The sequence below is a fragment of the Medicago sativa genome, chromosome 6 (genome assembly GCF_051527215.1).
Source record: "Medicago sativa cultivar Bolivia chromosome 6, Bolivia_mono, whole genome shotgun sequence".
In the NCBI taxonomy this organism is placed as follows: domain Eukaryota; kingdom Viridiplantae; phylum Streptophyta; class Magnoliopsida; order Fabales; family Fabaceae; genus Medicago; species Medicago sativa.
Genome location: NC_140754.1, coordinates 26,358,850 through 26,377,299, shown reverse-complemented (window position 1 = coordinate 26,377,299; position 18,450 = coordinate 26,358,850). Strand labels below are relative to the sequence as shown.

Genomic DNA, 18,450 nt, shown 5'->3' with positions numbered 1-18,450 from the left:
AAAACATGGACAAGGGCTCTCTTGGTTCTCCTCTCAGTGGTGGCCTGCCCCTCCTCCCTTCATTCTCTCTCTGCTGGAAAGGGACAGATTAGGGATGTCTTTTGCTAGATTGGATTTGCCTTAACTTTGTATTGTTTGTTTCTTCTGTTTTGCTGTTTTGATGTTATTTAGGTGGATTTTGTATTGTTGGTTTGTTTTGTTTTGTTGAATTGGTGTTTGTATTAGGTTCAGGCCTCTCCTGGCTTATATTGAATTCCTAGCTTTATCAAAAAAAAAAAAAAAATGATTATAAAACATATAGTAAAACAAAAAAAGGACTAGATTTAGAAATTTAAGGGTCCATATAGACTGTTATTTAACATTCACTTCGGCCTTCCATTAGCATCAGTACCTTTCTTAGATATTCACTTAGGCCTTCTATTCTTGAAAATCAAGAATCGACTCCCCGCTTTAAATCGATAGTAGGCTCCCCGCCTTAAAATCAACAATATGCTTCCTACCTTAAAGTCAATGGTAGGCTCTCCGCCTTAAAATGAATAGTAGGCTCCTTGCCTTAAATCAATAATAGGCTCCCGGCCTTAAAATCAACAGCAGGCTCCCCACAATAATATCAATGGCAGGCTCCCCGCCTTAAGGTCAATAGGATCGCGCATCATATTTATCATACACATTTTCAACCAACAAGAAACACAATATATTGACATATTTTACAAAATCTCAATCAAAATATTGATCAACTTTATTCTATCAAATTCTGGAAACCATAAAGTCACAAAAGTATCTAAAATAATCCATACAAGACATTGGTGAGAAGATTCTGTTTGCCCTTATCTTTGGTCCAGATGATTTTCTAACTGCTGCTTCCCAAACCTTCGCATTGCTGATAAACCCTTTGTCATTAAATTCCTCTCTAAAAGCTTTGTACAAAGTAGTCACAACATAGATTTTTTATTTTTCCTTTTTTTCATCGAACAGGCTACAAGTATTTATAAAAAAAAAATTCCATCTCCAATACATCTGATGTTCGCATAATCTCAAAAATATGATTTAGTTTTTTAGTTTAAAAAGTGTGATGTCCCGGGCAATGTACGTGATATATATAGAATACAATTGTGGCTTATCACGAGATTTATATGACGTGTGCACCTCACCAATTGCGTATAAGTTATATAAAACGTATAAAAGTTTCAAAATAGCGGCCATCCCACTACCCACTGTCTTCTTCTTAGTCGTTATATCGCTTTTGGGGTCGCCTGCTACGCTCTACTATTTGTGAATGATAACTCTTATACATCCCTTTTCAAAGTATTCAACTGCTCATGTTTTAAACCATAATAGTCAAATACCACAGAAAACATAAAATAAGGGTAGGCCGGTGCACAAAGCTCTTGCATACACAGGGTCCAGTAAGGGGTCTTTTATAAGAATAAGCAAATTATCAAAGTAATATTTCTCAGAAATTGGACTGTAATCCTTTATATGAAAACAGAAACTGAAAACATCTAATAAAAATTGAAAACTATCAAAGTAATATTTCTCAGTTATATGTAAGAACAACCAAATTATAAAATCAAACTATAACTATTATTCTAACAATCTAGCATAATAATAGAGGACAATATCACAATAAACAAGATTATGACATGCAGGTATCAAAGTTCAAAAGCAAAGTTTAGAGATATATTTACAAATCATCCACCAAGAAGGTTCTCATGTTGACAGAGGGAGTTCGACCCGTGACCTTGTGGTTGAGTCAGGCTATGTTTGGGTTTTCATGTGCAGCCTTTGGATTGTGCTCCATGCTAGTGCAGGTTTTTGCATGTAGCTATAGATTCATTATTCTTTTGGTCAATAGGAGCGATAAATACTACACGAAACACACACATAAATGGGAGATCATAGGTTTGAATCCAAGACATCACAAATATCCGACTTAACAGTTTTGGTTTCTTGCATGAAGTTTATTTCTATGATAGTTTGATAGTTTGAAAATGATATTATAGTATATTCAATTGAAAAACTATACACTTTATTTTTTTTTTTTTTTGAGAGGAAAACTATACACTTTATCACAAGACATTTTATGTTATTTTTCATTGGCCTTATTCATAAATTCACAAACCCTAATTTCATTGGCCTTATTCATAAACTCAAACCCTAATTTTATTGGCCTTATTGATGGGCCTAAATTCACTTCACTATCATCTCCCATGTCTCACAAAATATTCTAACAGAACACATTGTACATCCTGCTTACTTTCTTGATTTATTGCGAACACAAGAGAAAACAAGGAGAACAAGAAATAGTTATGGCTTAAGAAAATAAGGGTAGCATCAATGCAAATCTCCAGACTGAGAATGAGACCAATATTCCTTTACAAGCTTCCGAAACATCGATTCTTCTCTCTTCATCAAGTTCATTGGCTCGTCATACTCCACCAATTTTCCTGTAAACGTAGTCATTGTCTTTCTTTTCTTTGAAGTAAAAAAATATCTGATCAAACAAATTCCTTTTCATCAAACTATATCATCTCCCCAACAAATATTGATTTTGGTGTGTGTCCGAAGTATGTATCAGATAAACTTAATTATTTTCTAAGACATGAGAAACTGTCCATGTAGTTTTGAATTAGCCATAGGGACAAAAACTAAAAAAGAAACTTACCATCACTGATTGAAAGAACCATAGTGCAGTCCATCACAGTTGGTATTCTGTGTGCTACTGTGATCACCGTACAATCTGCAAACTCAGTTCTAATGGTTTTCTGCAGAATCAGATCAGTTGAGTTATCAATTGATGCAGTTGCTTCATCAAGTATCAATATTCGACTTCTTCTTAAAAGCGCACGCCCCAAACAGAATAATTGCCTTTGTCCCATGCTCCAGTTTGATCCATCGTCAACAACTGCACAACAGTTTTTCACGATTTACAAATTAACCGAAGACAAAATCACCAAGACCAAGGAAATACATTCAATAGATAAATAAATTTTCGTAAATATCCTAACATTATTCGAATAAAAACTCAAATTCAAAATAGAGTTGTAGATGGAATTTCAAGAAGTCCTTCTAGCATAGGTATAAATATTAACAATGAAAGTGTACCTGAGGAGTTTAAGCCCTCGCCTTTCTCTTGGACAACTTCTCGCAATTGACACTTTCCAAGAACCTTCATATTGTAAAAGACATATTCCACATTTTCTATCCAAATAAAAATTAAATAGAATTTGTTCAAGTTAAAGAAAAGTAAGAGAACCATACCTCCCATATCTCTTGATCAGTGTGTTGAGATAAAGGGTCCAAGTTAAATCTTACTGTCCCGTTAAAAAGCGTAGGATCTTGAGGTATAATCCCAAAACGCGAACTCAAATCATGAAGTCCAATAGATGAGATGTCTATGCCATCAACTACAACTTTTCCTTCTGTTGGTTCCACAAGACGAAATAAAGCACTAATAAGAGTAGATTTCCCACTTCCTGTTCTTCCGACAATACCAATCTTGTGCCCTGCTTCAAATGTGCATGTGATCCCGTGAAGTACAAGTGGCCCATCAGGCCTGTATCGTATCTAGCATGGTACGATCAAACAAATTATTTACACTATGTCAACTCTCATTTTTTCTTAACATTATGTTTTACAATTTTAAAATAAAGTCCCAATTACCTTCAAGTCATTTATTTCGACTTTTCCTGCAATTGGCCAATTCAAATGAGGACGATTTCCTTCTACAATTTCTATAGCCTCACTTTGTATATGCATATATTGATTTAGCCTCTCTACTGATATTATATGATTTGCAAGAGTGCATTGAATTTGAGTTGTATATACAAAGGAAGCATTTAGTGTAAGACCATAAGACAAAGCCATGCCGATATATCCTGGAATGATGGAAATGGAAATTTGGTTATTTACATAACGAGAGTTGATGATATTTTTTCTAGGATAGGAGAAAATAATTAGAATATAATTATAATACCAAAACAATGACATTTCGGATGTTAAAATAACCAAATTCTCACCAGAAGTGAAAGTCCCCGGTGGAAGAATAACCATGCAAAGAGCTGTAGTGGCAAGAAGACTTGCACTTATTGTTTCTAACCGTAGTATCAACCACTCATTTGAGGCAAAATTATGAAAAAATGCACTGGCATTAATGTCTATTAGATCAAGATTCTTCTCAAAAAAGCGATCTTCCTCCTCAAAAGCCCTTATTGTCACTGATCCGGCAACAGTTTCAGCAACATGATTAGCTACATAGGATTTTGTTGTGCCACTTATACGCATCACTTCTTTTGCTGCGGTGAAGTAGTATCTCTGCTTAAAACACAATAATGTTTTATGGTATTTACTCTCTGGTTAAGTTATTAGTTTACGATCAAATAAGGAGAGTTAATATTTTATGGAACCTAATCATGATAAGAAACTATTCATTTCCAACCAAGAATGGTTTAAATTGTATAAAAATATTAAAAAAAGTTATACTAATATCATAAAAGATGCAAACTTGTTAAAACATGTGCATAAACTTAAAGAAGAATGACGATAAAAGTCAATATTGCAATATAAGTCAAAGAACATGTCTGTTACCTGCAAGCGAAGTGTGACATAAACCATCGGTATAACCACGATTAATACTTGCCAAGTGACAACTGCTAAAACTGTAAGGGTAGAATAGAAAATTATAGTGCTTCCCACCGAAAAACATAAGCTAAATGGCATGTCCAAATCCAAAATGCTAAGATCAGATGAAACCTAAACAAGGAAATAATAGTAATTAAAATATATAAGAAAAAAAATTCTATTTTACTTCATAGCAAGAGAAATATTTGTTTAATAAGCTTACCCTGCTTAGTATCCTTCCCAATGGTGTAGCGTCATAAAAAGACATTGGTGCACGAAAGAGGGACTTCATCAATCGTAAAAATAAGTATTTTGAAGATTGAAGACCTAAAGCAACTACAAATAGACTTCGTATCAACATGACAAATGCTGAACAAAATCCAATCAGAGAATAAACTAAAAGCAACTGCAACGTGCTGACACGCGGATTGTCAACATTAGCAGCCATCCAAAAGTTTTGTAGTATTTGACAAACCACAAAAATAAGGTGACTAAATGTAGACACAAAAAAGAAAATATAGCCTTTCATATTATTCAAATATTGTAAGTAAGGCTTCAACCCTTTGTCTCCTTTCTCTCTTTCTTCTTGCTTAATTAATTGATTTCCATTTGTTTCTTTCAATGGATTTTCCATGATATCTTGAGCCATCTTTCTAGAAGTTGAATATCCTTGAGAAAAAGAAAAGTTCACAAGCTGGTTAGAATCAACGGTCTCCTTGTGAGCATTGACAAGGTCTTCGAATTCCTTGTTTGTGGTCAATAGTTGATGATAAGGACCAGCTTGTAAGATTAGCCCATCTGACATCAACTGTAAAGAAAATAAAATAGTTTAACAATGCATAAAAAAGGAAGTAGATGAATAGATACGATTATTTTCTACGGTAGAAATTAAAACTGTTAGATACAATATGTGAGCAACAATGCAAAAACATCCAACAGAAGCCACTCTTGATATGTAGTAGCAGGATAAACAAGTAGAAATGGAGGAAAATTTTACAAAATTAAAATTAGTAACATCAAATTTGTTAGAAATCTATAGTAATTAGTTACATTTATGGAACCATAACAAGATGAACAATAAGATAACCATGTCAATAAGATGAATGAAATTACCAAGACAGAATCAAATGTTGGGAGAAAGTCAACTTGATGAGTCACGGGTATGACGGTTTTTCCTTTGAGTCCATCCATGATGTATTCCTGTCAGAATTCAAAGCCATCTATGAGTAAAAAATGACATTGGACATGTATATGTTGAAAGTGAAGAAAAAACATCATTACATTGAACAAACTTTTTGCAGTATGTGCATCGACAGCACTAAATGGATCATCCAAGAGATATATATCAGCATTTTGATAAAGAGAACGAGCTAGTTGAATTCGCTGCTTCTGACCTCCGCTTAAGTTAACTCCTCTCTCACCTATTTCGGTGAGGTCACCATAGGGAAACAACTCAAGGTCCTTTATCAGTGAAGACCTTTGAAGTGTTTCTTGATATCTTTGATCATCTAACTCGGATCCAAACAAAATATTTTCCCGTATTGTACCTGTTTGTATCCACGCTGTTTGAGAAACATGTGCAAACTTTCCATAAACATCAATCTGTAATTCAAGAAAGAGAATCTTCTATTATTGTATTAAGTTGAATTTTAGGATAAAAAATATGAATGTCATCTATAACCATTTTTGAGTATGAAAGGAAATGGAAGCTTACAGTTCCCTTTGTATTTGGAACTTCTCCGAGAATTGTTGCTAAGAGGGTTGATTTTCCTGAGCCAACTTCTCCACAGATAGCCACCTTTTGCCCACGTCTAACGTCCAAATTTATGTCTCTTAGTGTTCGATTTGATGTGTTACCTTCCCATGAAAAGTCAGCACATTTTATTAAAACTGATCCATTGAGGTTGTCATTATTGCACATGTTCTTCAAATATTCACTCTGCAGTTCTGGAGCCTCAAGAAAATTTTGAATTCGAGAAAATGCGACTTTGGCTTGAATGATCACCGCAACAACATCTGGGATTGCTAGAATTGGCTCTTGAACAAGGCGTAAAGTTGCTACAAAAGTGAAAACATTGCTTGCATGCAAAGGAACTTTAAGCAGGTAACATGCTAGAAAAGAAGCAGCAGATACCAACACCGGCGAGGTCCAAAATAGAAAGACAATGTATGCCTTTCTTAGTAGTACTGCATATAGCAATTTGAGTTCCACATTTCTTAATTTTTCTGTAGAACTTTTAAAATGTGTTTCCCATGCATATAGCTTTAGCACTTTCATACTCACAAGAGCCTCAGAACTAGCCTTCCATCTCTCGTCTTGTGCCACCATAAGTTCACTCTGAAACTTGTGTTGCAATTTTGCTAGTGGAGTGTTGCAAAGCATAGTGAGAACTATCACCGCCAATGAAGCTATTGTTGCTGGTCCAATTGCACCAAAAAGAATTACTAATGCAATACACATTTGGAGGATTGTGGTCCAAGTCTGGTGAAACCAGAATGGAAATTCTCCAATTCTATAAGTGTCCACAGTCATATAATTCATTATCTCGCCACTCGAGTGAACCAATCTAGCAGAATTGGATAGTCTTAATGTTTTTTTATAAACGACTGCGGTAAGTAGTGATCTAACTTTCATCCCAACAACTCTTGCGCGAAAATACCATTGTCTTTGTGATATGGATTCTATGATCTTTGTGAAGAAAAGTGATATGGCCAATATATAACCTTCATATTTGAAACTTTCATTTCCCTCAGAAACCAATATAAAAGCATTCAAAAGTAGAGGGCCGCAAGATATAGCAAGCACCTTGAGCAAAGCAAAGAATCCCGTTATCAAAATCTCTCTTCGGTGGCACTGAACTATTGTCCATAAAACCGATGAATGTGACGATGGTTCATTTTGCCTATGCTTGTATAATTGTTCTTCGTATGAAGAATAACAACTTTTTGCTCTCTCAGACTCTCTTAGCTTCGGGATATCCTCGTCTTGAAGTGCTTTTTCTTGACCCCTTTTCATCAATGGATTCAACCACGAAAACGATGTTTTACTAATGAACCCAACTTTGGCAAATGGGGTTACATGGCTATCAGTAACATCATTTAATTGCATATTTAAGGGGGCATAAAGGCTTTCAACAGTTTCTCTATCAACATCTTCACATTGACATGCTTTGTATGTGCATAACAACAGTAAAATTGCTCCTATAGCAGACAAAACATCTAAAGTTACCTTGAAGGATAATTTTCTGCTGCCAATTGCATAAAATATGGATAAAGAACATAATATAGCAGAAGCAAAAAATATGAGAATAGAAAACATCCACAACCATGCTCTTGGAAGTTGTTTTATCCGAAGACTTATAGTTAAACTTACAAACAACCATGTTGATCCGTGAAAGAGTTCGAGTAACCACCACTTAAGAAGAAAGGAATTGTGGTTTTTCCTTATCTTCTCTTCTAATACCCAAATTCCTAAGCATATATGCAACAAACCAAGAGAGCCATTGATAATGGCAGAAACTAGCTGCAAGTTTGAACATCTTACTAGCCTCCGAAATGGCCTTGAAGAAGACTTCAGGATCATGACGAATGATAATATAATCAACAAGAACACATCAAAGCAAATTACCAACAAATGGTTTATGCATGAGGATGGATCTTTCAAAAAGTTTTCATCATAACAAAAAGGCCTTTCTCCATTCTCAGTAGGACAGTCACCACAAATCATGCTCCAAAATTTATCCATCTTCTTTTTATGTTCTTTCTGTTGTTCAATCCCTATAATAAAAATGGAAAAACATAATCATGACTATTTTGAGAAAACATTTTCCTAAAACTTGATACTAGCTACTATATGATAAGTGATCAATTCTTCCTCTCAAAGCCTTATTATCCTCACCTAGCACATTATGAATGTCACATTTGATTATTTTTTACAAGTGAGTATAAGCTATATATGAAAGAAATAGAATAACAATATTTATCAAACTAACTTTATCAAGTAGGCTTAAATGCATTTTTGACCCCTTAACTTTTAAAAAGTTGTGATTTTGACCCCCTACAAAAAAAATAACAATTTTGCCCGCTATCTTTAGGGTAATATGTTCTTCTGACCCTATATCAATAGGGAAATATGTTCTTGAGCCCTCTATCTTTAAAGAAATATGCTCTTTTGCTCCCCTTATCTTTACAAAAAGTTGCGATTTTGGCCCATTGTTTTGGGACTTGTGGCGTCTTCTATGTAGTTTTGTAACGTTTTGTAAAGTTAGGGGGTAAAATTGTTATTTTTTTTGTTAGGGAGCCAAGATCACAACTTTTTAAAAGTTAAGGGGTTAAAAATGCATTTAAGCTTAACAAGTATTTGATTTCTTGTCAATGAAATTAAATGTGTTGGGGAAAGTATCAATGGCAACCAATAATCAAAACAGTCGCAAGCAATAACAACAGATCTAGATCTAATCTAGCAACCAAGTGTAAAGCAAAACCACATTTTAACCAAAAAATAATATAAAGATGGTAGAGAATAGAGAACAACACACCAAGAAATTGTTCACACGGTTCGACCCAACAATGACCAACATCTGAAGGAGAGTGAGATCTCCACTTCACCATCAATGAGTTTCTTTATAAAGTGATACAAAGAGCAATCCTAATTTCTACCATTTTTCCGAATCTCTTCCTGTGACCAAAAGAGTCAATAATTTTACTACATAAGGTGTTTACAAATTGTTTCCGAACTCTAGAATCGAACCCCAAAAGAAACCAACCCTTAGCCTTTGAATTCCTAAGGTTATCCTCTTTTGGTCTCCCAAGATTCAACCTATTATGTGTTCCCCAACTTTTCCAAGTCATGAATCTCTCCCCAAATGACACCAACTCGTTCCCAAGAGCCCCCTATTTTGGTTCATCTAACGTCCCTGAGCATTTAGTCTCTAAGTTTCTTAAAAGTTCCCTCATTTCGTTTCACGAGATTTTGCAACAAATGGATTAAATGCTTATATAATATCTAAATCCCGAGCAAATCTTGCCACGGTGTTCCCGGATCGTGCCAAGGTTCCAATTCGTACACAATAAAGTTTCATCTAGCAGCCGCGATTTTTCCAAATCGTGTGACGATTTTTCCAGGGAGTTCGACATTCAATTTTGAGTCACATCCCAACATTAACATAGAAGTGACTCAAAAAAAACTTAGACGCACATATTATATTTTTTTTTTGACAAGACGGACATATTATTAATTAGAGTGTATACTTAAAAAGATTAAGCTTATGTTGAAAATTGGAAGTTGAACTCATTTATTGGGTTACTCAAAATTGTATGAAAGGAGTTATTCAAAATATATTTAAAAATAATAATAATGAGATGGAAGTAGTGTTTTTATTTATATTTTTTGTCGATACATATAAATAAAAAGAAAAAATTGAATTAGTAAAAAAAGAAGAAAAATATTCGAAAACAATATAAATAAGCCATAAGAAAAAACAAAGATGAAAAGGCCATATACCTTAGAATGTGAACAGTTTAGTGTATACTTCTAAAAGGAGAAGTAGATGATTGTTGCAAACATCAAATAGAGAAAACCAATAAGTGCATGAAACTAGGTTTGTCTGTATTTTATGTTGTGTGCTAAATATAACTCCGTCTATATAGGAAGAGTGATGGTGTACGAACTTAGTTTGAGTATGCTATAGTGAATTGATGGACATTGATTTTGTTAGAAATTAAATGGTCTTTATGAAAAAATGGTCCTAGCACTTCTTGTCAACATATACATCGTTAAAATGGTAAAATTCATTACAAAAGGGACTGAACAACTTTTTGTGTACCCTGTTTGATTTAAAAATTGGTCATGGGACAACTTTTATCAAGAGTACAATCCATCAAAAATACTATAATATCTTTTAGGTCATGTTAACTTGTGCTCTTATGGCACATGTTAAGCATCTCAAAAAGAGCAAGTTTATATTGGAAAACATAATATGTCAACGTTTAATAAATTCAATGCATGACTTTTGATACATATATTTCTATAATGAGTTACATAACATGTGCCTATGAAGGCTTAAGTTAGAATTTGCCTATCCTTTTTATGTTCTAACATAAAAAATATCATATCTCCATCTCTCTCTCGAATACAATTTTATCTTGTTCTGTATTTTATTGTCTTGTGTAATACTTACTATTTTAGGAATCAAACGCACCTATGTCATGAAACGTTGTTAGATTAGACATATCACATTACATGTTAATCCAACATCAATGTCAAGTAAATAGAGAATATCTAGTCTATGAAATTTATGTAATTTTATTTGCAAATGTGTAATTGTGTAATGATCATTATTGGAAGATTATTAGTCGTGAAAGACCAAATTTTATTGGCAAGTTAGAGTTAATATATTGTGACATTGATGTGATATCAATGTAGAAGAGCCAAACATGCAGCTAACATATCATGTGATAATTTAAAACATTTAAGTTTACATTTACAAAGAGAATATTTAACAGACACTTTACAGTTTGAAAGATGTATTTTGTCTATCCCCAAAATTAGATATTATTTTAACTTATGCTAACGACTTTGAGGGTTAATTATTTTATTTTTATTTTTTTTTGAAGAAAGGGTCAATTATTCTATCCACTCATTTAATTCATTTTTTTTTTTGAACAAGATTTAATTCATTTTGTACTCTTTTATTTTGTTTGGTTAAATTGTCTTGCAAAGTTGGTGCATGGTTTAATGATGTAGGGAATCTGAATATCTTTTTCAACGATATTTTTTTTTCATTCACACTCTTAAAATATTAAAAAAAATTATAGGGTTATATATGTTTTTGGTCTCCATAAATTTGTCAACTTTTCGTTTTAATCCCTCTAAAATTTTCATTCAACTTTTAGTCCCTATAAAATTTTTAATCCTCATTTTTGGTCTCTCTTTTAAAGTAAACTATTATGTAGAATTCATATTTTTTTAATAAAATTTTTCAGAAAAATTCAAAAAATTAGAAGAATCACACCCAAAAAAATTAGAATTTTTTTTATCAAACATGAATTTAATATGAATTTTTATATTATTTACGGTTAAAAATTCATATTTAATTTGTGTTTTGTTAAAAAATTCTAATTTTTTTTAGGAAATTTTTTTAGAATATTTTACACACCCAAAAAAATTTATAATTTTTTTATAAAACATGAATTTAATATGAATTTTCATATTTTTTACAGTTAAAAATTCATATTTAATTTGTGTTTTGTTAAAAAATTCTTATTTTTTTTAGGAAATTTTTTTATAATATTTTACACATTTCTAAACAATTTCATTAAAAAATACAAAAATTAAATTAAAAATTGGGACCAAAAGTAGTGATTGAAAATTTTTTTTTTGACTGAAACAAAGTTAACTAATATCATTAATCAACCAATCAATAATATCAATAATATATATATAAAGTAAGGTTTTTTATGCCACATGTCACTTCCACATTCATTCTCAATATTTTTATTATTTTTTCTATTTTATTTAACATAAATATCTCAACAAACTTTTGATCTTATGCACTCAGTATTTTTTATCTCAACAAACTACACATCAATCAATCAATCAATCAATCAATTGTATATATATAAAGTAAGGTTTTTTATGCCACATGTCACTTCCACATTCATTCTCAATATTTTTATTATTTTTTCTATTTTATTTAACATAAATATCTCAACAAACTTTTGATCTTATGCACTCAGTATTTTTTATCTCAACAAACTACACATCAATCAATCAATCAATCAATTGTATATATATAAAGTAAGGTTTTTTATGCCACATGTCACTTCCACATTCATTCTCAATATTTTTATTATTTTTTCTATTTTATTTAACATAAATATCTCAACAAACTTTTGATCTTATGCACTCATTATTTTTTATCTCAACAAACTACACATCAATCAATCAATCAATCAATCAATAGTATATATATAAAGTAAGGTTTTGTATGCCACATGTCACTTCCACATTCATTCTCAATATTTTTATTATTTTTTCTATTTTATTTAACATAAATATCTCAACAAACTTTTGATCTTATGCACTCAGTATTTTTTATCTCAACAAACTACAGATCAATCAATCAATCAATCAATCAATAGTATATATATAAAGTAAGGTTTTTTATGCCACATGTCACTTCCACATTCATTCTCAATATTTTTATTATTTTTTCTACTAGTGTAGTGACCCGGCGTTGCCAGGGATAGTCATAGAAAATATTAGTGTAGTGACCCGGCGTTGCCCGGGATAGTCATAGAAAATATTAAATAAGGTTATGTTCATGGACACATACATGAAAAAAATTGAAATGATTTAAATTTAAAAATAAAAATTATTAACGAACATAAAATAAGCTATCTAATCTTGGAATACAAAAGTAGTAATTAATAAGTGTAGTATGCAAAAATAAAATATAATAATGTAATAATTGAAAGGAATAGTACTTTGTCGATAAAATTAAATCCCAACTAATGTATAAAAGACAAATGCTACATATCTTTCTATATTAAGTTTTCAAATACTTCTTTGTATACAACATTAATTGTTGTATTCGGAAGAAGATCAACACTATTTTCAATAAGTATCTTAGCTCTTGCTTACTTTTAACCCTTGAAAGAGCAATATACAGTTGACCATGACTAAAGACTGGTCTTGAAAGATACAACCCAACAACTGAAAGTGTTTGTCCTTGAGATTTGTTAATGGTCATACAAAAACAAATGGATACTGGAAATTTTCTTCTTTTAAACTTGAATGGTAGATTAAGGTTGTCTGTAATCATGCTCATTCTAGGAATGAGAACAATGTCTCCGATATTTGTCCCAGTCAGAATTGTGCACTCAAAGACGTTGTTTCCCAATTTTCGTACCTTCAATCTTGTTCCATTACACAATCCATTGGCTTGGTCAATATTTCTCATCAACATTATTGGGACTCCTACTTTCAGTCAACAAAAATTGTGAATAATAAAACAATAATAAAACAAAACAAATAAAAGTTAATAAGGAAAAAGAACCGATGCATACTTTTTCATCCATGAAAACCATATCGATTAAATCAACCTGGTCTCTATATTTAAAGTTTGGCATTCTCCACATTCTAATGATCCTAATCTTGAATCTCCATACTCTGTACTTATTATTGATTGTTATGCTATCAATGAGGTCAAATTTGGCAGCCATAATTTCTGAAAAAGAAAATTAGAAACCAAATTGATGAAACTTATTGGTTAAATAGGAATCAAATTTGAATGAAGGTATTGCAAGTGTGCGTAAACATGATTAAAATTTTTAAAATGCAGTTTAAAAATTTGTCTACAAAAATCGAAAAATAAAAATAACAAAAAGATGAAAATATGTTATATTAAAAAGCAGGATTAAAAAGTGGTTGATATATGTGTATAATAATTATTTAGAAATAAAGACCTGAAATAATAGTATAGTTGATTAATAATATTAAAACGCTATTCGTGAAATAATAATATTTTAGGACCTGAAATATTATTAATAAAATCAAAACGCTACTGATTAATAATATTGAAACAAAAAGGACCTGAAAAAATAGTATATGTGATAATAGTATAGGTGATTAATAATATTAAAACGCTACTGTTGAATCGAAAAGAGAAAAAAAATAGTATAGGTGTTAGTTCAAGCACCTGAAACTCGTAGGTGTTTGTAATAGATGCCAACAACAATAATTCAAGGACCTGAAGAAAAAAAACAATCAGTAAACTCACTCGTAGGTGTTAGTTCCCTCTTATATTATATATAAAAATAAAAATCTAAGCATAAGTATAGGTGTTTGTCAAACCTGAAGAAAGAAAAAGCTTAGATCAAAAGAAGGTTTGAGTTTCAGTTTTTGCTCAAAATATGTGATTACGTGATTAAAAAATTCTCCTTTATTTATAGTTAAAAAAAAATTGAAGCCTTTTTTTCCTCAATGAAAAAAACTAATTGAATAATATGGTGCTAAAAGATTAGATAGTAACTAATTGAAACTTCTTTTCCTAAAAAAAAAGTAATATTTAATAGATAGTATTGAAAGTATTTTTATTTTTTGAAGGAGGATAGTATTGAAAGTATCATATATAGTTTGTTGAGACAGTTTGACTACATAAAATATTAGGAATTAAATATAAAATTAAATAAAAATATTTCAAGTCCTGAAATATTATTATTAAAATCAAAACGCTACTGATTAATAATATTAAAACGAAAAGGACTTGAAAAAAATAGTATAGGTGATAACAGTATAGGTGATTAATAATATAAAAACGCTACTATTGAAACGAAAAGAAAAAAAAATAGTATAGGTGTTAGTTCAAGGACTTGAAACAGAAACAATAGTATAGGTGTTAGTTAAGGACCTGAAACTCGTAGGTGTTTGTAATGGATGCCAGCAACAATAGTTCAAGGACCTGAAAGGAAAAAAAAAACAATCGGTAAACTCACACGTAGGTGTTAGTTCCCTCTCATAATATAAAAATAAAAATCTAAGCATAAGCATAAGTAAAAGAAACAATAGTATAGGTGTTTGTCAAACCAAACAACAACAACAACAACGCCTTATCCCACTAAGTGGGGTCGGCTACATGGATCAAATGCCGCCATAATGTTCTATCAAAGACCATATTTGGATCCAACTCATTGACCTCTAAATCTTTTCTAATGGTTTCTCTAATAGTTTTCTTAGGTCTTCCTCTACCTCTTTTAACCTGACTCTCCTCCATTTGATCTACTCTTCTTACCACGGCGTCTACGGGCCTTCTCTCTACATGTCCAAACCATCTAAGCCTATTTTCTACCAACTTTTCTACTATAGGTGCTACCCCCACTCTCTCTCTAATGATGTCATTCCTAATCCTATCATGTCTAGTCTTACCACTCATCCAACGCAACATCCTCATCTCCGCTACGCTTACTTTACTCTCGTGTTGGCTCTTAATCGCCCAACACTCCGTACCATACAACATTGCCGGTCTGACTGTTGTCCGATAGAACTTTCCTTTCAGCTTAAGTGGTACTTTCTTATCGCACAAAACACCTGAGGCTCTTCTCCATTTCAACCACCCAGCTTGAATACGATGATGTACATCAGCTTCTATTTCTCCGTCATTTTGTACTATGGACCCAAGATATCTAAACCGTGTAACTTGGGGTATGATATGATCTCCAACTTTCACCTCTAAGGTAGACCCACTTCTCCTTTTACTGAAGTTACATTCCATATATTCCGTCTTGTTTCTACTCAGGCGGAAACCGTACGCTTCTAAGGCTTGCCTCCAAGTCTCTAGCCTCCCGTTTAACTCCTCCCTCGACTCACCAAGCAAGACTACATCATCTGCAAAAAGCATACATCTCGGTGCTAACTCTTGGATGTGTTCCGTCAGTACATCCAAAACTAAAGTAAAAAGATAAGGACTTAGGGTTGACCCTTGGTGCAGTCCTATTGTTATGGGAAAATCTCCGGTATCCCCATCCTGCGTCCTCACACTAGTCGAAGCCCCCTCATACATATCCTGGATAGCTCTAATATAGGCAATCCTCACCCCTTTCTTCTCCAGGGCTTTCCACAAAATCTCTCTAGGTACTCTATCATACGCCTTCTCCAAATCAATGAAAACTAAGTGCAAGTCTTTTTTATCCGTCCGATATCGCTCCATCACGCGTCGAAGTAAGTAGATCGCTTCCATAGTCGACCTCCCAGGCATAAAACCAAATTGGTTATCCGTAACGTGAGTCTCTTTTCTTAGTCTTCGCTCAATTACCCTTTCCCATAACTTCATGGTATGACTCATTAGCTTAATTCCCCTATAATTCGCGCAATCTTGTATATCCCCCTTGTTCTTATAGATTGGAATTAAGGTGCTTCTTCTCCACTCGTCCGGCATTTTCTTCGTCCTCATAATCTCGTTGAAAAGTTTTGTGAGCCACCCAATTCCTCTATCGCCAAGACTTTTCCACACTTCAATAGGTATGTTGTCCGGCCCAACTGCCTTGCCATTACTCATCCTTTTCAACGCTTCTTTCACCTCGTGCTCCTGAATCCGGCGATAATAGTTATAGTTTCGGTCCTCCTCTCTGATGTCTAACCTGTTAGAGTCTGGTAAGATCTCATATCCTTCATTAAATAAGTTGTGGAAATACTTCTTCCATCTATCCTTAATATCTCTCTCTCGCACCAAAACTATACCCTCTTCATCCTTAATACACTTCACTTGGTCCAGGTCTCTTGTCTTTCGTTCTCGTCCCTTCGCAAAAGAAAGGTTTGAGTTTTAGTTTCTGCTCAAAATATGTGTTTACGTGATTAAAAAATTCTCCTTTATTTATAGTTAAAAAAAACAATTTGAAGCCTTTTTTTCCTCAATGAAAAAAACTAATTGCAACTTCTTTTCCTAAAAAAAAGAAAGAAAAAAAATAAAGTAAGATTTAATGGATAGTATTGAAAGTATTATATATAGTTTGTTGAGATATTTTGGCTACACAAAATATTAGGAATTAAATATAAAATTAAATAAAATATGTAGTGGATAAGATCAAAAATTTGCTGAGATTTTTATGTCAAATAAGATGTTAAATAAAATATAGAAAAAATATAAAAATATTGAGAATAAACGTGGAAGCGACATGTGGCATAAAAAACCTTACTTTATATATATACTATTGATACTATTGATTGATTGATGTGTAGTTTGTTGAGATATTTATGTTAAATAAAATAGAAAAAATAATAAAAATATTGAGAATGAATGTGGAAGTGACATGTGGCATAAAAAACCTTACTTTATATATATACTATTGATTGATTTTATTTAACATAAATATCTCAACAAACTTTTGATCTTATGCACTCAGTATTTTTTATCTCAACAAACTACACATCAATCAATCAATCAATAGTATATATATAAAGTAAGGTTTTTTATGCCACATGTCACTTCCACATTCATTCTCAATATTTTTATTATTTTTTCTATTTTTAAAAACCAATATTTTATTTAACAAAAATCGGATTTTCGGGCTACTTGATCGGATTGCTCTGAAACATTCCCAGAAAATCAGAAAAAATTCAAGGACCATGACTCCCGTAGAAGGGACTTCTTACGGGACTCCGCCCCTCAAAATCCAAAATTCCATCGTTTAGACCCATTTTTCATTTTTATTAATTTTTCATATTCTCAGAAAAATCCAAAAAAATTTCCATTAGTTTTATTTGATTTTTAGAATTTTTTGGTACTATTTTTTTATATTTTTATGATTTTATTTGACATGTTTTTAGCATTTTTTACTTAGTTTTTTGTTGTTTTTAAAAGGAAAACTCAAAACTATTGAAATGTGAGAGAGTGTGATGGCTGATTATACATAAGAATTGTCCGTATTATAAAATCCGAAATAGTAAACATGAATCCAAATTTTAAAATCCGGAATGCACAAGGGCATTTTTAGAAATTTTACAGGGCGCGGGAGAAGGCAATAGGGTGGGAAAGTAATAGTCCATGTTTAAAGGACCCAAAACTATTACCACTTGAACTAATTCATTATTGATTTTGGTACACTTTTTATTCTTACATTGGGCATTCATCTCATCATTTATATTTATTTTTAATTTTTTTTTGAAATATTTATATTTATTTTTATGATATTATTATAATTGTAAATTTAAATAAATTCAATCTAATATACTGACACGTGTATTCGTGCACACAAACTTATAAAACTTATTTAATATCTAACCCGGGCAACGCCGGGTCTCTAAACTAGTGTTCAATACAAGAAGGATAAGAA

General features: G+C 32.1%; 1 protein-coding gene and 1 long non-coding RNA gene across 2 annotated transcripts; both read right to left on the bottom strand.

Annotated features, from left to right (window-relative positions):
- Window positions 1–1,990: 1,990 nt before the first annotated feature.
- Window positions 1,991–10,371, bottom strand: LOC146914200 (ABC transporter C family member 10-like). The gene is made up of 12 exons (XM_085717100.1): window positions 10,124–10,371; window positions 6,335–8,397; window positions 5,902–6,222; window positions 5,734–5,820; window positions 4,844–5,428; window positions 4,588–4,752; window positions 4,020–4,314; window positions 3,664–3,878; window positions 3,262–3,567; window positions 3,106–3,169; window positions 2,666–2,905; window positions 1,991–2,447 (listed from the first exon to the last, which is right to left on the bottom strand). The coding sequence occupies exons 2-12, from the start codon at window positions 8,363–8,365 to the stop codon at window positions 2,335–2,337; spliced, it is 4,422 nt and encodes a 1,473-aa protein (XP_085573226.1). The 5' UTR covers window positions 8,366–8,397; window positions 10,124–10,371; the 3' UTR covers window positions 1,991–2,334.
- A 2,673-nt stretch (window positions 10,372–13,044) lies between these two features.
- On the bottom strand, window positions 13,045–13,850 carry LOC146914199 (uncharacterized). Its single transcript, XR_015016479.1, has 2 exons — window positions 13,690–13,850; window positions 13,045–13,600 (listed from the first exon to the last, which is right to left on the bottom strand). It is a non-coding gene; the product is annotated as an uncharacterized LOC146914199 (long non-coding RNA).
- Window positions 13,851–18,450: the final 4,600 nt, after the last annotated feature.